The 14,116-nt window shown below is 37.6% G+C and overlaps 1 protein-coding gene across 7 annotated transcripts in view; it reads left to right on the top strand.

The window, feature by feature from the left end:
• The window catches only part of fcho2 (FCH and mu domain containing endocytic adaptor 2), a 50,852-nt gene that overhangs the window by 4,288 nt on the left and 32,448 nt on the right, over positions 1 to 14,116 (top strand). For all 7 annotated transcript variants that reach the window (XM_085414343.1, XM_085414336.1, XM_085414338.1 and 4 more), the window contains exons 2-4: positions 6,968 to 7,059; positions 9,842 to 9,916; positions 13,365 to 13,506. In XM_085414343.1, coding sequence (XP_085270469.1) covers positions 6,968 to 7,059; positions 9,842 to 9,916; positions 13,365 to 13,506 — 309 coding nt within the window. The remainder of the gene's footprint in view (positions 1 to 6,967; positions 7,060 to 9,841; positions 9,917 to 13,364; positions 13,507 to 14,116) is intronic.

Here is a 14,116-nt window from a genome sequence, read left to right as displayed (position 1 = left end):
CTTCTGCTGTTCTTAGCTAAAGCCTCTTTGGGAATTAGCTTATTGATACAAAATGCTTTTTTCTGTCTGTCAAACTGTGAGCTTTGGCATTTTTCATAGATTCAATTAAATAAATAGAATATCTGTTTTTGGGACAGGCTGCTAGAGCCAAAGTGCCTAAAGATTAAATTAAAATGGGTTATTTGCTAAGTTGTTACATGTGTATATACAACATTAGTTCATCCCTTTGAGTTTGGTGCCTTTTTATCATTGAACAATTCATAGGTCAGTGTAAAGTGACTTACCAAGCAAACAGAAAATTTCTCTGAAAGGTGTCAGTTACAAAACCTGAAGTGAAAATGAATGAAAACGGACACTGTCTAAAGAAAAACGTTCAAACTGTTGAGCAACAGTTTGAACCACTGAAGACCAAAAAATGACAAAGTCTGGTTGACTGGAATCAGAATATAAAGATATAAGTGGTGGCTAAAACAAAAACTGAATTTTATAAGCAATTAATGATAAATATGAAAATCAATTTGGCTGTTTGCTCTATGAGAAGTCAAAAATATTTAAAGCAGCCCACTTCTGAGTGAGATAAAATTTTATATGATTTCACAGACAGTAACCCCAAATAAAGATAAACTGGTGTTTCAAAATAAAAGCTTAAAATGTTGTGCAGGAAAGGTGTCACAGAACCATTAGTCACCAATGTTTGTATAATTATTCTCTTCTTGGGCAGTTGTTCCATCAGCCATCTGGCTCATTTCCACTGACTTTAGATTTAATTCCAGCTTTAATAGTTCTCTTTTCTTTCCCCTCATGGGTGAAACTAGTATTACCTATTTTTTTTGGCCTAAAGCAGGGGTGCTCACACTTTTTCCGCATGTGAGCTACTTATAAAATGACCAAGTCAAAATGATCTACCCACTACAAAAATCCAAAACATATACTTATTTATAAATATATTGAGGATTCTTTATATCTACAATGTATATACATGCATAACCGCAATATCCAATATTTCACAACACAATTAACTATGTAAATTTTTTGTCATTACCTGAGTTTACTCTGATGACTTGCACTGAATTGAATCAGCCAGGGATGCATAGTCCGGACAGTAGCTGCTGACGGCCAGGTTTAAGAGAAAAAACCGAGAGCTAAAAATTGGAGTTAACTCGCTGACTAGCTTGTCAGTTTTACTACACTTCGCGCCGCTGTTTGCGCATGCGCAGCGACCTAAGCGTCAGAAAAAAATCTGATGTCATCTGACTGGCTTCCCTGTATCAATCAAGTGACGGGATGGATGATAGGCTGGCATCTATTTTTTTAATGCCATGCGATCTACCAATACTACCTTTGCGATCGACTGGTCGATCGCGATCGACGTATTGAGCACCCCTGGCCTAAAGCATACAACTTTTTCTTTAGTTCCCCCTAGTCTGTGCAGTGTAGTGTATCACAATTTTCTCATTCTAGCACCTGTTTCTGTAATTATGGTACAACCAGCTGACACAGCTTGTTCTCTTCCCTTTTTTAATGAATTTGGTCAGTTCATAGGAAGCTGTCTCAGCTCGTCTGTACTGTTTGTCAAACAAACCACAGTTGACGTATGCTAAATTCTCAGTAGGTTATCGTCCAGTTGGGGTGGGCACATTTAATGTGTGGTTGGAATATTAAACAAACAGTGTTTTCATTGATTACATCACAGACATGAGTGTAAAAAAAAAACTGCGTCACTCTGGTATCACTTATATTATATATTTATCTAAAATGTACATATTATTTAGAAATTGATTCCAGCCTTAGCAATTGTGAGGAAAAAAAAACGCCCTTAGCTGTTTCCCGTGTTTCTTTTTCTTTTGTATTCATTGATATCAGGTACCAGTCGAACACAGGAGCTGAACAGAATGGGCTCTCTTCCTGTTGCCTTTCTGCTCTGTTTTCACTTACTTTCGTCACTTCCCTGTTTTGTAGTACGATTGGCCAGTTGTTAAATCTCTCACTTAGTTTGTGTTTTAAAGTGTTGCGTAACATGTGGTCTCATAAACTGTGCTTCTTATAGCTTTGACATCTAATGCATGCAGTAGTTTGCATGTCATGATTGCTGTTAAGTGGGGTAACAGCTAAACTTTTTTTTTAAGCTGTTTTCTTGTTACAGTAGGAAGCACACTTCAGTGGTCTGCTCACTGGGGTAAATGTTGGCCAGTGAGCCGTGACCTGGAGAACAACGCTTTCCTTTTAGTGTGTATTTTATTTGTATATAGTTATTTTTGGAGCTTCTTGACATAAACTTCCTGAAAATATGTGGAAAAAGAAAACTAAAGCCATTAGTTAATGCTTTAGCCTTTAGGCTAAACTGCTGACAGTGGATTGCTTCAGGAACTAGGAAATATCTGCGATGGCCTCGGCTCGAGGGGAAACTAAGCTGGACTGCAGATTAATACAAGACTGATGGTGAACTCTGGTGAACTGGAGTCTTCCCATATTGTGACATGCATTTTAGTTAAACTTTTCCTATTTGTATGTGACATCAGACAGCATTTTCATCACCAACTGCGGGTTTATCAGCATTTATCGCTTTTACATTTCATTTCCCAAAATATCACAACAAATGTGCTAATAAAGTGTTCTTAGTCATGTTACCGTTATTGATTTTCCTTTGACATCTTTTGAGGCTTCTAGTAAGGCATGTGTCCTCCTGAGCTGAAGCAATCAAGAAGGCCAATGAGGAAGTAAAGCTGGAAAAAGAGGATATTTTTAAATCGAAAATAAATTTGATGACATTCTCTAGTCTGGATCTTTATCTTCTTTGTCTATGTGGCTAGGGGGGGGGGGGGGGGGGGGGTGGGGTGGGGTGAAATTATTCAACTTTGTCCTAAAGTGTGTGAATGTGTGTGTGAATGGGTGAATGACTGAATGTAGTGTGAAGCGCTTTGGGGTCCTTAGGGACTAGAAAAGTGCTATACAAATGCTGGCCATTTACCATTTAAAGATCTATCTTTACGCTGTTTTCACATTTGTATGCCCAAGTTTAGCTTAAATATGTTAAAGAAGGTTATTACCAGTGTTGGACAGCTATTGCTTTAGAGTAGGGGTCAAAAGACTCACTTTTAATAGAAATTTTTGACCAAAGAACTGCTTGTGACACCCTAAAACAAATTTAAGCATCATACAGAATGACATGTCCTATTAAGTATAAATTAGCATGGCAACATTGCTAATAGGAGTGAAAAACTAAAATCTTTTGGCACGTGGACCAAATGTGAAGTCGAGGAAAAATCTGTCCTCCGCATGTTTTAATCAAATAAAAAGTAGACTCATTTGATAATAAATAAAAGCGGCCTAATAGCTTTTAAATTGGGAAAGATAAAAGAAATAAAGACATTGGCTAGTTTGAATTTCATTTTGATTGAAGTCCAAGTCAGTAGGAGCAGGTCTTCATTTTTTTTCTTTAGCTGCATATAGCAGTAAGTACTCAGACCTGCAAACCACAATAACAACAACCAAAACAAATTAAAATGCTAGAAATAGTTTATTTTCATATCATATTCTTGTTTATGCATCTGTAGCCATAGATTTGCAACCCCTGCACAGGGTTAGAAATCGGGACCAGATCTATTTTCCAAAGACCAGTCATGCAAACACAAACCCATCATAATCGGTTTTATTCCGCCACATCTGATGGCATCAGATGGATTATTGATTGATTGATTATGCTGCCTTTGCAGTGGTCTAAACAAGCCAACTTTTCTATCAGTTCAAGTGTTTAATATTTCATTTCTCGGTTTGCTCAAGCATATGTAAGACATTGGCCATGGCTGTCCCGTGCAGCTTTCTTTTGCTGTGAAGCTGCAAAAACACGTCATTGTCGTTTCCTATAAACTAGTTAACACAAGCCAATGTGAAATAAGTCATGTCAGACAACAGCAGTTTTATAAACATATAAAATCTACACTCCTAATGCAGATATCATGAGCTATATGAACTGTGTGCAGTAGCTCAGTTCAGTCCTCTTTGTCCCTGTTGCCACAAAGGGTTGTAAGGTTGTAATGCTCTCTACTGGAATCGCTCTCAGGCTGTCCAATTCACTTCAATCTCCCCCTCTTTAGTCGTTGGCTAATTGTATTAGCTTCAAAGAGCCACACATTTTCTTGTACAATCAAAGCTAGGTTTTGTAGTCAGTGTTGTGTTTCAAATGGTTTTGTAATGTGTAACAAGCCTTGGCTGATCTGGTGTTAACCTCTAACTGTCCCAGTTGCTCGTAAATTTCACACATTCCAGTTACCCTAAAGTGCCACTGCACTAAAATTTAGCAAACTATATTTACAAACAGAAATGTACAAGTATTGTCGACAACACTGTACATGTAGTGTACATTTAATGTCGTTGTTTGTTTTGAGATCAGCTACTGCACATAATATATGTAATTTGTAAGGATTTTAGGGTTATAAAAATAATTACCAAAAGATATATATATATGTTGATAATACTGCTACCTGGGTAGTTGATATATCAGTTTTTATCCAGATTGATTAACGTGTCTTGGAGGGGATAGGAAACAGACATACATGCACTACAGCCATTATAGTACAAGTTCAATCTTTTTATTTTACCCCAGTCACTCACAGCTGCTCTGGCCAAAGGCATTATGTTTCCAGGTTGTTCATCCTATTCTCATGAATGTAATATCTCAGCATCACCTGGAGGGGCCTCATGTGCCACAATCATTCATTTTAACTCAGGGATGAACTGGCTCGACTTTGTTGGTCAAAGATCAAGTTCAGCTATAGAGTCTAGCTTGTCCCAGGCCCCATTTTTAAAATATCCTCTAGCAGCTGCGTGAACAAATCCATGTAAGATTTGCAGCCAGTAAGCTACAAAATGCAGCTTTCTCATGTGCTTCACACTGTATAAGGTGGTATTTTAATGCATGTTTTCCTGATCCTATTTCAGAAGGCATTTGTATTTGTACACTAAAGTGGAAACAGTACAAACAGTAATTTCAGAGACACTGAAGGTGTGACCAAAAGTTAGTGAAATTAATAACTAGGACAAGTCCCATGTTTAAACTTTATTCAACTTTAGTGTGAGCAATTGACGCAAGTCCCAGACAATTGACATTTGATAGGGTGGAGGTTGTCCAGACAGTCGGAGCCTGGAAGGTCAGCTAGTGACCAGCCATGAGCCGCAAAATAATATGCAATGAGCGCATCACTTCCTGTGTGGATGCCCTTTTAGACGAGTTATTTCAGACAACAAAAACTTAAGACTCATGAAGATAAAGAATTGTAGTGTGACCTCACTAAACATTTTTATGTCGTGAATTCTTATTTATTTGTTTACTTTTTATGCTTTTGGGAGAATTAGACACAGTAAGTTAGGTTCATCTTCTCTGTGACATCCTAATGTTTTACAGAACCTTTTTTCCGGGCATATTTTAATTCCATAAGTCTGCAATAGAAGTGGCAATGCGAACATAGTTTACATTTGATCAAAGACTGAACTTTTCTATTCCTGCAAAATGTTCTATAAGTATAACCGCCCGTACACATGCGGTGTGATGTGTGTTGACAGTTGTTATCTGTAATTTCAGTGGTTTAGGAATTATACAGAAAATAGAGGTAGGAATAAACAGACACCTGGCGATCCAATATTGTGAACATATGTTGTGATTTTTCCTCAACTGCAAATTATTCAAGATGTGTTGTGATGTGTGTTATGTCTTCAAAGTTAAACTCTGTCAGTATCTGTTTTATACAATAAGTTAAAGTTATCTCACTTTAGTTATTTTTTTGTTGCAAAATGAGATTGTCAATAAAACCTCCTGTTGGCATTAGATGAACCCTGATGAAGTCTTATATCATTTCAATGTCAATTAAATGAGTCAATTTGGTAATTAAATGCAATTGGTTTTTGATAATACAGCATTTAGCTGTGATAAATAGTTAAAAAAAGATATTTGTTGCTGTCTGCATAGACAGAAAATCTACTATTAAGGTTGCACTCAGCAACCTTCCTGTTCTGTAGGAATGTAACCAGAATACAACCAGCTGGCAGCCACTTGAGTCAAGTTGTGCTCATTGACAAAGACTTATTCAGACCAATGGCAACATGTTGGCAATCTTGACTACATTTATAAAGTAGATAACAATTATTTGCAGACATTTGGCAATCTCTTTGAGAGTGATTGCATCCAGTCTAAGTCAGACTGTGAAAGGTTGCCTCTTATTAAGCAACCTTTGCAATCATTTAGCAATCAGAAGTGGTAATGATTGTGCAACACCCTCAAGTTTTGGACAACCATCCTATTCTTACTCGTGTAACTGAGCCAGTTATGAGGTAGCTTTGTCAAGCTAAGTGTGTCCAGTGTTGGACGGTTCTTCGTTTGAGCTAATTTAATGTAAGTTTGCTGACTAATGTTGTCTCAGGATGGTGTTGTATGAGAGGGGCCCTCTTGTTCATAAGATTTAATTTTATTCAGTAAAATGTAGATATTTGGTGTGTTCCTGTATTGATACAAAATATCACAACGTTATGGGTTATCGATTGTTCCGCTACCCCTAGAAGACAATAATTCTGGTTAAAACAAAACTGCTGTTTTTCATCTAGATGAATTATTTAGAATGTCTTTGCATTTTTAAAGTGCAACTGGACACTGTTGCCCAGTGGCATGGTTACAGCAGCGCAGAAAGCTGTTCAGGTGTGTCTTTCATTGTAGGTTTTAGCCTTCGACCAGTCTTCTGTTGATTTGCTAATTTCTAAGTGTTGTTTCTCTTAAACATGGCCAAGATGAATATGGTCGACCAGAGTTTACTGCAGATGCAGATAGAAGCTATGCAAAAAATGAGAACGCTGCTGCTAGAAAAAGCCTTAACGGTAATGTGTAATCAATAACAGACTTTGCGTTGCTACACTTAATGGTTTTTGCAGTGACTGAGCATCAACTTCCACGTTTTTTTTTTTGTTTCTGTCTGCCAAACAGGGGGAAAAAAATAATGGCTTTGATGTGCTCTACCATAACATGAAGCATGGCCAAATTTCCACTAAGGAGCTGACAGACTTCATCAGAGAAAGGTAAGACACAGTGTTCTGGTACGCATCAAGGGCACAATATGGTTAATCTAACACATTGAACACATTACTAATTAACTGGTTGCACTCTGTCTAGCTCTTCAATACATGTCTTTCCTGTCCATGTGGTTTTTTGGTATTTAAAAGTCTTTCTAAGGCTATAACCTGCACGTCCAGTTCCTCATACTGTGCGTATAATAACACCCAGATTCTTTGCTGACACTTCCATGAATATCCACGTTGAATTTGCAAGTTTTTTACACACTGTAACCTTGAACCACACTGGGGTGTTAAAGGGCTTCGACTAATCATACAGAAATATCTATTAGGTCTTCATATGTCATAATCGATTGAGTGATTAAGTTCAGTGAGTTTTTTGGTTGGCGAAAGCAAATAAGAAAAATAAACCAGTGAAGGTGAAACCTCACAAAAAGCCATCTATATGACTATCATTTGAAAATGATTTAATTCTTGCCAACTGTTTCATTTGCCCATATTGCTGTAAACTTACACATCCTTTACCACCTCCACGATGACTCAGTTCTTTGTGGGAAGAGGTGTGAGTCTGTAACCTGCCACATGACGGATGAGCTGGCTCTGGAATTCAGCTGTGGATTCCACTGTCTGCTCCTCCTGTTGTTGAGGAATGCACTCAACTCGCTTTGAGTTGATCAGATTACTTTATTGAAGGATAAAAATAGAATTTGCGCCGTCGTGGTCAGATTCCCACTTCATGATTATTTTAATCAAAAAGTTTCACAGTAGAAACATTTCCAAATATCTCTAAAACAATCATGCTACCAGTCATATTCAACAACAATTAAGTAATTATTCACTTAGCCCAGTCATTTAACATGTTTATTTTTCCAATAATTCCACATCTTTTTATTATTCTTATTTCTTTGGTGGCAGGTTTACTGATAGGAAAACCACCACCTTCATATTTCTTGCCACAAGCTGTTCCAACAATTGTGACGCTCACCTGCACTTTTTAAAGCATCCAGTCACACTTTGATGTTTTTATTTATTTAACCTTTATTTATACAGCTAGTCCCATTGAGACTCAATGTCTCATTTACAACAAAGACCTGTAATAAACATAATAAATAATCTTTCAGATTTTTGACTTTGCTTAAATATTAACACTCCTCCTACTCTGCAGCTGTGCTATTCTTTAGTACACTAAAATTAATCAATGCATTATTCATGGAGGAGACAGAAGGTCAGTTAGTGTTTTACTTACTGTGTGGTTATGCTGCTTTGTGCCAGCTTCATAGTCAGCTTGGTCTTTTACATTTCACAGAGTGTTTCAAAATCTGCACTATGGCTTCCTCTGCTGGGGAAAGCAGCTATGTGCACTGTGTGTCTGTCAGTTAATGAAATCTTAAAGGGACACACACACACCACACACACACAACAGTGTCTGCTAATTAAACTTCACGTGGAGTAATGAGAGTGAGCCACACTTTGGCTTTCAAAAATACTACCAGTCCATTACTAGCAGCTGTTAGGTCCCAGTGCTTGAATATGGTGCCTATTTTCACGTTTGTTTGAGCTTAAAAAACTGAACGAGGGAAAGGAGAAAGAGGCGGCGTGGAGTCCGTTTCTCATTTTCAGCAGAAGAGGAAGTAAAGCGAGAAACAAAAAGCACCCTTGTTAACGTAAAAATGATCAATTATTAATCTTATAGTTATTCACCATGAGAGAATGGATATCAAATATGGAAAAGAAAGTGTCTTTAAATTTAAATTCACTTCCCTGTCATGTGTGTCACACAATAAGCGTCAAACACTGTAGACTTATTCACAAATGTATGACACATTGTTTTAACAATTTATGCTCTACAGTTTCATTTGAAGGACTTAAAAGCAACCAACAGTCACTTTTAAAAATCCATTGACGTTGACGTTGTATGTCGTTGAATAAGAAGTTAAAAGGTGTTCTGAGGTCTAATCTGGTGGAGGAGCTGTCCAGTAATAGCAATGGTTGTCAAACTTGTATGCGTCCACAATGTGTAAGCACAGAATTTAAATATTCAGAAGTACAACACGAACTTCCTTAGGGTTAATGTAAGGGCTGTAGTTATGCTTGGGAGCATTTATGACATGATAAAGTTTAAAAAACGAATTCCCAACCCAGGCTATCGAAAGATGCAGAAGAAGAAGTGCAGGCATCTCCACCGTGCTGCAGACAGTGTCACAATATCCTGTGCGTGATTATGTGTGTGCGCGTGTGCCTAGGCTGGGTGTGTGCATTTGCCTATGTGCACATTTGACCTGCTTCCCCCTGGCTGACCTCGTTCGGGAGACACAAATGCAAAATTCACGCTTTCACTACAACACCGCTGCAGTTTTTTCTCCCCACTACTGTCACTTTGTTACAGAATACAGGAATAAAAAGGGAAATTGAGAGAAGCATGCAGTTCAAACACTAGCTTTCATACTCTGTCATCTTCCGCATGAGGTTTATGACCAAATCCCAGGCCAAACCACATTTATTTGCCCACACACGGTGCATGTGGTCAAACATTTATGCTGCGAGTTCTAAGTGGGTGTTTCTGGCAGATTCTTAGCGACGTGTCCCGTTTGAGCTGCAGCCTAGTTGCAAGTGAATTGGAAAAACTTTATCATACTCTAACACTATCCTCTAGTTTTGAGAAGAATAATTGTTATTTTGACATTGTTGACATAACAGTATAAACTCATGGTTATTTGAACAGTTTATTTAAAGTCATGCTTATATATTGTGGTGTTGTGTTTAATTTCTTGTTCTTGCTCTCTTCTAGGAGTACTATTGAGGAGGCCTATGCCAGGTCAATGACCAAACTTGCCAAGTCAGCTGGCAACTTTTCTCAGCTTGGGTTAGTACTAGAGATGGCACATACCACTTTTTTATGTCCGATACCGATATCATAAATCTGGATATCTGCCGATACCGAAATGAATCCGATATAGTGTGTTTTTTAATCAATAAAACTGTTTTTTTTAAATATCTTGCTGCTTTTTGTATAAGTTCATACTCAAGTTAAAAAAACAAACAACAACAAACACTAAAGCTATTCTGTTATACCTGTATGCAAAAAATACACTGCACCCAAAATATTTCATAGTTCAGCAACACTGATCAATCTAATAAACTTAAACCTACTCCATCCTCCCTATTCTGGTATTTTAAAGAGTAAGCAACCTAACCAACAGGGTTCTAAAACTCCCAGCAAAAAAAAAAAAAAAAAAAAAAATAGGGAACCACCCACCCTCCACCTCGTGATGCTTAATCGACGTAATCAACTTTAATTTGATGCAGTGTGAAAAAAAATGCGCAGAAATAAATTATTTTTCAAGAATAATTAAATAGATTCAACATCTTTCTTCAACAGAATTGCAGACTGCACAGATGGTACCTTCCCAAAGGAAAAAGTAGCATAGCTTACTAGGGTATATTAGACTTAATAGTTACTATATACAGGGAGTGCAGAATTATTAGGCAAATGAGTATTTTGTCCACATCATCCTCTTCATGCATGTTGTCTTACTCCAAGCTGTATAGGCTCGAAAGCCTACTACCAATTAAGCATATTAGGTGATGTGCATCTCTGTAATGAGAAGGGGTGTGGTCTAATGACATCAACACCCTATATCAGGTGTGCATAATTATTAGGCAACGTCCTTTCCTTTGGCAAAATGGGTCAAAAGAAGGACTTGACAGGCTCAGAAAAGTCAAAAATAGTGAGATATCTTGCAGAGGGATGCAGCAGTCTCAAAATTGCAAAGCTTCTGAAGCGTGATCATCGAACAATCAAGCGTTTTATTAAAAATAGTCAACAGGGTCGCAAGAAGCGTGTGGAAAAACCAAGGCGCCAAATAACTGCCCATGAACTGAGGAAAGTCAAGCGTGCAGCTGCCAAGATGCCACTTGCCACCAGTTTGGCCATATTTCAGAGCTGCAACATCACTGGAGTGCCCAAAAGCACAAGGTGTGCAATACTCAGAGACATGGCCAAGGTAAGAAAGGCTGAAAGACGACCACCACTGAACAAGACACACAAGCTGAAACGTCAAGACTGGGCCAAGAAATATCTCAAGACTGATTTTTCTAAGGTTTTATGGACTGGTGAAATGAGAGTGAGTCTTGATGGGCCAGATGGATGGGCCCGTGGCTGGATTGGTAAAGGGCAGAGAGCTCCAGTCCGACTCAGCAAGGTGGAGGTGGAGTACTGGTTTGGGCTGGTATCATCAAAGATGAGCTTGTGGGGCCTTTTCGGGTTGAGGATGGAGTCAAGCTCAACTCCCAGTCCTACTGCCAGTTTCTGGAAGACACCTTCTTCAAGCAGTGGTACAGGAAGAAGTCTGCATCCTTCAAGAAAAACATGATTTTCATGCAGGACAATGCTCCATCACACGCGTCCAAGTACTCCACAGCGTGGCTGGCAAGAAAGGGTATAAAAGAAGAAAAACTAATGACATGGCCACCTTGTTCACCTGATCTGAACCCCATTGAGAACCTGTGGTCCATCATCAAATGTGAGATTTACAAGGAGGGAAAACAGTACACCTCTCTGAACAGTGTCTGGGAGGCTGTGGTTGCTGCTGCACGCAATGTTGATGGTGAACAGATCAAAACACTGACAGAATCCATGGATGGCAGGCTTTTGAGTGTCCTTGCAAAGAAAGGTGGCTATATTGGTCGCTGATTTGTTTTTGTTTTGTTTTTGAATGTCAGAAATGTATATTTGTGAAAGTGGAGATGTTATATTGGTTTCACTGGTAAAAATAAATAATTGAAATGGGTATATATTTGTTTTTTGTTAAGTTGCCTAATAATTATGCACAGTAATAGTCACCTGCACACACAGATATCCCCCTAAAATAGCTAAAACTAAAAACAAACTAAAAACTACTTCCAAAAACATTCAGCTTTGATATTAATGAGTTTTTTGGGTTCATTGAGAACATGGTTGTTGTTCAATAATAAAATTATTCCTCAAAAATACAACTTGCCTAATAATTCTGCACTCCCTGTACAGTAATGGACTTCTATACATTTTACATCAGATTAAAACTTTGGGTGTAAGATTCAGATAATTATTTATTAAAAGCTAGACATTTTAAATGAGAATAAGAAAGAAACGTATGTCTTTGTGCCCCCTTTTCCCTGTTAATGCCCTATCGGCCCCCCTGGCTAAACTTTGCTAGATCCGCCCCTGCACAGTTACCAGCCGTCAGCTGCATAGAAAAGGATCCTGGTGTAGAAAGTTATATTAAATAAATTCTAACAACACCTTATCAAGCTTAAACGTGCTGCTGTTGTTCAGCCGCTGGTTTCCTCTTTCTGGCGCGAAGTTGGCGATAAACAAAAGAGAGACGGACTCGCGACAGAAAAGCCGATCAGCTGATCATTGATCAGTTTCATGATTGAAGTAGAAACAGGAGAGGGAGGGAGAGAGAAGAGTCAGTTGCTCCATATATCAGTTGTTAAGCTTAACGCAGGAATGCTTTGCAAACATTCAAAATGAACTTACACATTTGCTTTACTTCTCCCTGGGATCACTTCCTCTGATCACACAGCCGCTCTATCACGTGAGCACACTGCTCCGACTACGGTTATGAGCCGAGTTATGTCACGTCGCAAGTTTTTTGAGGTGCTTTTTTGATATTTAATGGATCGGATTACATTTTTTATTTCCCTCCGATATCCGATCCAGTAATTTAGGTCAGTATCGGACCGATTCCGATACGTAATATCGGATTGGTCCATCTCTAGTTAGTACCAGAGTTATTATCATTGTTTTGTGTTTTCTAGTTAGATTTCGTTTTTAATTTTTGTTTATTAATGAGTTTAGTTTCAGTTCGTTTGCAAAGTAGCTTTGTTAGTTTCAGTTTAGTTTTTATTGTTTAAAAATGTTTTGTTTTTATTCATTTCAGTGTTAGTTTTATTCTGTTTTAATTATTATTGTATTTATGGCAAATGCCAGAGCCAGGATTTAGGAAATTCAGCAAAAAAATCAATCAGCTTTTTAAAAGCAGCTGACTCACATTCTTCTAGACAAAGCCTCAATAAATATGTCTATCAAAGCCTCATCAGGTAGTTTGTAAAAATAAATGTTACCAAATGATCCATTCTCAAAACTATATGTAGGATATTTTCTAGATTATTTTATTTTATTTAGTTTTACAATTTCTTTTCAATTAGTTTACTTTTTAATTTTTTTGGTTAAATATAATAAGCGCGATGCATATGACTTTCTAAAGAAGATGCTTGAATGAATTCATATGAATTTAATTATGTAAATATTCTTTTCTTTATCACAGGACATTTGCTCCGATGTGGGACGTGTTTAAAGGTTCAACAGAGAAGCTGGCCAGTTGTCACATGGAACTTGTGAGGAAACTACAGGAACTTATAAAAGAGGTTCAGAAATATGTGGAAGAGCAGTCCAAAGCACACAAAAAGGTAAGGACATTTGGTGTTGGAGAAACTGTGAACACAAAATACTGATACAGTGCAATATGATGAAGTCTGTCTTCTGATTTTCTATTTGCGTGCTTTTAAAGTTGAACATTAAAAATGACAAGTACAAAAAAAGTGTTTTTCTTCCTCAGATCACTTGTAGAAAACCTTTATAGTTGTTTCCAGTATTGCTTCAGATCCATTGTTGTCAGAATTCCTTATAATAATAACAACTTTTCACTTTCTGATTAATCTACACACCTCTGTACAGACAGCAAACAGAGACTGGAACCTGATGTGATATTAACTAATTCATTAACTAAAGATAGCTGAAAGTGACACACATTAAGCAGTTACAGTGAACTGTTAGCTAAAGTTTCTTAGCATCAACCCAATGATTACTTTTATGTGGCATTTTTTCTGTGTTTTTGTGTCACATTCAGCCAACTCTTGCATCAAAATATTCTCAAACTTTCCAAGTTGTTCTAAGCGTATTTTCCTATTACTCTGACACCGCATGAATGCCCAGTAAGAGAACATTTTGAACCATGCATTTTTGATACTTACATTCCTGTAAATACTAATTGAGGTTTGATTGCACCAATGCTGTTTT

This window comes from Rhamphochromis longiceps, linkage group LG7 (genome assembly GCF_057381845.1).
Source record: "Rhamphochromis longiceps isolate RC_006_pf linkage group LG7, R_longiceps_female_GT1.1, whole genome shotgun sequence".
Lineage (NCBI taxonomy): Eukaryota > Metazoa > Chordata > Actinopteri > Cichliformes > Cichlidae > Rhamphochromis > Rhamphochromis longiceps.
The sequence above is the reverse complement of the archived record's forward strand: the minus strand, read 5'-3'. Positions and strand labels throughout refer to the sequence as shown.